A 4,251-nucleotide genomic window follows, 5' to 3' on the forward strand; every position below is an offset into this window, starting at 1 on the left:
AGTAACTATAATGTTAAAGCTTTTCATTCAAGAAATTTAAAATTTGATACTTTGAAGAAATTTCATAAGTAGTATAAAAAAAATTAAATCTGTTTTTATAATTAATTAAACTCCGTTTTAAATTATCTTAAAAAAAATAAAAAATATGCCATTTTATTTCTTGTATAAAAAGGTATTTTTAGAAAAAAATTTTCGAAAATTGTAGGAGCCGTTTTTTAAAAAAATAATTTTTTATATATAAAAATTTTTTAACATTTTTCAAAAAAAAAGTTGGTATGCCATTTTGAAGAAATAATTAATTTACACATAAAAACTAAATTTCAAAATTTTTCATTGATTCGTTTTCAAAAAATTGATTTTTCAAAAAAAAATTTTGAAATATTTTTAAAAAAACCAAAAATGCGTTTTTTGAATATTTTCTAAAATTTTAATATTATCTTTACTTACACACTTTTGTATAAAAATTTTCATTTAAATCGGGTTAATTTTGTACGAGATATTCAGAAACGAAAAAAACCGTTCTATGACAGGTACCGTTAATAACGGTACAAAAAATATTTTTTTTATTTAAAAAGTTGGCTATTATGTGTAGTACTACACACAAAAATTTTAATCAAAATCGTTAGAGCCGTTTTTGAAAAAAATTAACTTTTCTATTTCCGTTATATGGCAGGTACCGTTAGTTTTGGTCATAAAAAAAAAATTTCAATTTCCCCTCTAGGGAATCACCAAAAACTGCTAACCACCAAGTTTGAAGAAAATCACTTCACTCGTTTAGGCTGCAGCTCCAGATAGAGACAGACACACAGACAGACAGACAGACAGACAGACAGACAGACAGACAGACAGACAGACAGAATTGCCGGACCCACTTTTTTGGCATTCTCCATCATCGTAATGTCATGTAAAATTGTTATCTCGAGTTCGATTTTTTTTACGAATCCTAAACTTGCCCTATAGTACCTATATCGCAAGTAAAAAAATTGAAAACAGAAACAATTATCTATTCTAGAGTTCGTGCATCAGCTCTTTTGTTTCGATGTAAACATTTAAACTTTTTTTTAAATATTTATTCTTTTTGCAAGTTTTTCCAACTCGTACAATATTAAATTATTGATTATATGTGCATTTTCATGGCTTAAGTTAGTATAATTGTCATTTGTGTACCTGCAGAATTGGAAAAAATCAGCGAAAAAGTTGATTTTTAAATCAACTCAATTTTGTAATGTTAAAACAAAACGTCAATTTATTGCTGTTTTCTATATTTTTATAGATTACCACATAAATCAGCCACCATTAGACCTATTTAAATCAAAAGAAAAAAATGTTGAACAAAACAAAAAAAAAAAAAAGGAAAACAAAAAAACTATTTTAAAATAATTTTTACTTTTTTACTTTTTAATGCGAGTTTTTTTTTGTATTTTTTATTAAAATTTTAACAAAAAAAAAAAAAATTACTAAAATTACTTTAATACTTATATAATTCAATTAAAATACCACTTAAAATATATAGATTAATATTACTTAATACATACTTAACTGGGATTTTGTTTTATTATTATTTTATTTTTGACAAGAAATCGGTATTTTTTTTTTATTTTTGTATTTTTTATTGGAATGTGACTAGAAAAAGAACAAACTTAATAAAATGAACCGCACCTTAACTTTTAAAAATATCCACCTTATACTGAGGCACTCTAATAATAATTATTATAACTCCTTTTTTTTAACAATAGAACTTGTATTAAAAAAATTACAAAGAAGAAATTAAATTATAAATAAAAAAATAAATTAAATAATAAATTGAGATCCACACAAATGAACGCGTGCTTTTGTTAAAACACACCCGTAACTTCTTGTTGTTGTGGTTGATACTGATGATGACTCTGCTGATGATGATACAAATTAGTCGTATCCATTTGAATATTCCAAACATTATCCCTTCCAGTGTTGCTGTAGAAAAAATCAGGACTTGAATGACCACTATCAACTTGTTGTTGTTGCTGATATTGTGATACCGATTGCTGTTTAACAAGATTATTATCAAACATTGACTGATAATTATCCGAAAACGCTGGCGATGACATACTCTGTGTAAAGGACTCATTTGGATCTACATAATTTGGAGTACTAGTTGTTGTTGTTGTTGTATCATAAACTGTATTATAAATATTTTCATCAAAAAATGATTTGAAATTATCCAAAATACTGTTGCTAGTTGTTGAAATGTTTTGACTTGTATTCGTCTGACAAGTTTGACTCATATCTGTCAAAGTCATTGATGGCAGGTAATAATCATCTGAACTGCTTGCTGATGATGATGAAGTTGATGTGAGGCTTGAGGTATCATCACAACTCTCATATATCCATTTCGGATTCAATTGATGATGACTTGTTGTTGTCGAAATTTGTCCTTGATCCATAACCGATGATGTTGGTGAAGTTTGGTAATACATTCCATTTGACGATGGTGATGAGTAATAATTTTGTGTTGAACCTGATGAATTTTGATAATAAAGGATATCATTGTTGGTCATGGGATCCTTTTGATGACCTTGATGATGATGATGATGATGAAGGTCATCATGTTGGTAAATAGTATTTTGTGAATTAAAATGTTCATTTGAATTTGGCCAAGCATAAATTGGAGTTCCATCTGATTGATAGCTTGGCGATCCATTGATTGCTGTTACATTTGTCACAATTGATCTGCATTGGCAATTCGAAATTGGACATTGACACTTTTTCTTTGGAGAGAAATTATCACTCAGAATTTTCGACGAAGTACGTTTTGTTGTTCCTCTTAAGCTACATAATTTATTATTCAAGGCAGCATCTCTGGCAAGCATCATGGCCAAACTTCTAACCCGACGGCCACCACCACCCAATAAACGTCTAGCTTCACTGGAGCCCTTAGCTTCGGGTCGGGGATGGTCATGGGTTCCTTTGGCTTGGAAGAATATTGCATCTCCGGCTTGACGCCAAAAGTGTGTCACTGGATAACCACAATGTCCTCGGCAAGCTTGAATTTCCAAACGACCAGTACAATTTCTGTAAAAATTAAAAAAAAAAAAATTACAAATTTTGATTAGTCTTGGGAATCTCAAGGATTTGACAGGAAAGGTTAAAATTTTACACTTTTAAAAATGTCTATAACCTTAACAAAACACCTACCTATTTGGGCATTGTTTTCCTTGTTGTTTCCTCCGAGCTTTGTCACAAATAGCCGGCCTCAAATGAACACTATTTCCATTCGGTAGCTTACATTTAGCCGTACACAATAGAACACCCAAGCAACTTTTTTTCAAAATATTCACATTATGATTATTGGTATTTCTCATTGCCCAACCGGATGCATGTTTTTTAGCATCTTCACTTGCCGACGAATACACTAAACGACAATGTCCATTTGACCATTCATTAAATTCATCAAAATCACTAACCGCTGGCACAATTGTATCATTTATATCCCAGTCTATGCTGATGCGTGATTTTGTTGGTGGTGGACTTGTACCACCACCGTTATTAAGCACTGTCAACGAACTTATTATCACCATTTTTGTACGAAAATTTTTATATATTTTTTTTCACAAAAAATTAAAAAAAAAAAAAAAAAATTGAAATAAAAATACAACTTTAAAACTTGATATCTTTTTTATTTGTCAACTTTTTCTATATCGGTTTTCGGTACAAGACTTGTTACAAACGTCCGAACCCAACGACTGCGCAATGTAAACTGATTCCCTCATCAGAAGTGACTTTCCTAAGTCCCTTCTCTCGTGACAGCGGAGTTGCAAGTCTTTTTACTTTATTTTAGGGATGGTTGGGTTTTTGGTATGGATATAGAATAGAGTTTTATTGAAAAAAAAAGGTTCTCTGAATAGTTTCACAGTGTAAAAGATTGACATTTTAATGTGTGCGTTTGTTCACTTATAGACTTTTAAGCTCCGCCTTTAGCTATAAGTGAAGTTATCCAGAATTTTGTGATACAAAATAAATTTTTATCCATCACAGAAGGTAGTAGAATATTATTAGAGAATGAGTATAAGAAGAGTGCGTCTTTTGTATGTTTTTTATTGGTTTTTGCATTTTCTATCCAAATTGTGTGTGACTACTTTCTGATTGGATGGATATTATACACATTTCACGACACCTTTTAAACTTGTAATTTTTTTTAATAGAGTCTTGGCAAGGGTTGATATGTTGTAATTGACTCAGGGGGGCTAATATAGAGTTCGAAAGAAATCTGCT

General features: G+C 29.9%; 1 protein-coding gene across 1 annotated transcript; it reads right to left on the reverse strand.

The window, feature by feature from the left end:
• Positions 1-1,814: 1,814 nt before the first annotated feature.
• On the reverse strand, positions 1,815-3,557 carry LOC129915219 (transcription factor glial cells missing). The gene is made up of 2 exons (XM_055994698.1): positions 3,175-3,557; positions 1,815-3,051 (listed from the first exon to the last, which is right to left on the reverse strand). The coding sequence occupies exons 1-2, from the start codon at positions 3,555-3,557 to the stop codon at positions 1,836-1,838; spliced, it is 1,599 nt and encodes a 532-aa protein (XP_055850673.1). The 3' UTR covers positions 1,815-1,835.
• Positions 3,558-4,251: the final 694 nt, after the last annotated feature.

Source organism: Episyrphus balteatus, chromosome 3 (assembly GCF_945859705.1).
Source record: "Episyrphus balteatus chromosome 3, idEpiBalt1.1, whole genome shotgun sequence".
Lineage (NCBI taxonomy): Eukaryota > Metazoa > Arthropoda > Insecta > Diptera > Syrphidae > Episyrphus > Episyrphus balteatus.

Coding starts and splice junctions, on each gene's coding strand:
- LOC129915219 (XM_055994698.1), bottom strand. CDS start 3,557: ATGGTGATAATAAGTTCGTTGACAGTGCTTAATAACGGTGGTGGTACA. Junction 3,052..3,174: donor GGAAAACAATGCCCAAATAG/GTAGGTGTTTTG, acceptor TAATTTTTACAG/AAATTGTACTGGTCGTTTGG.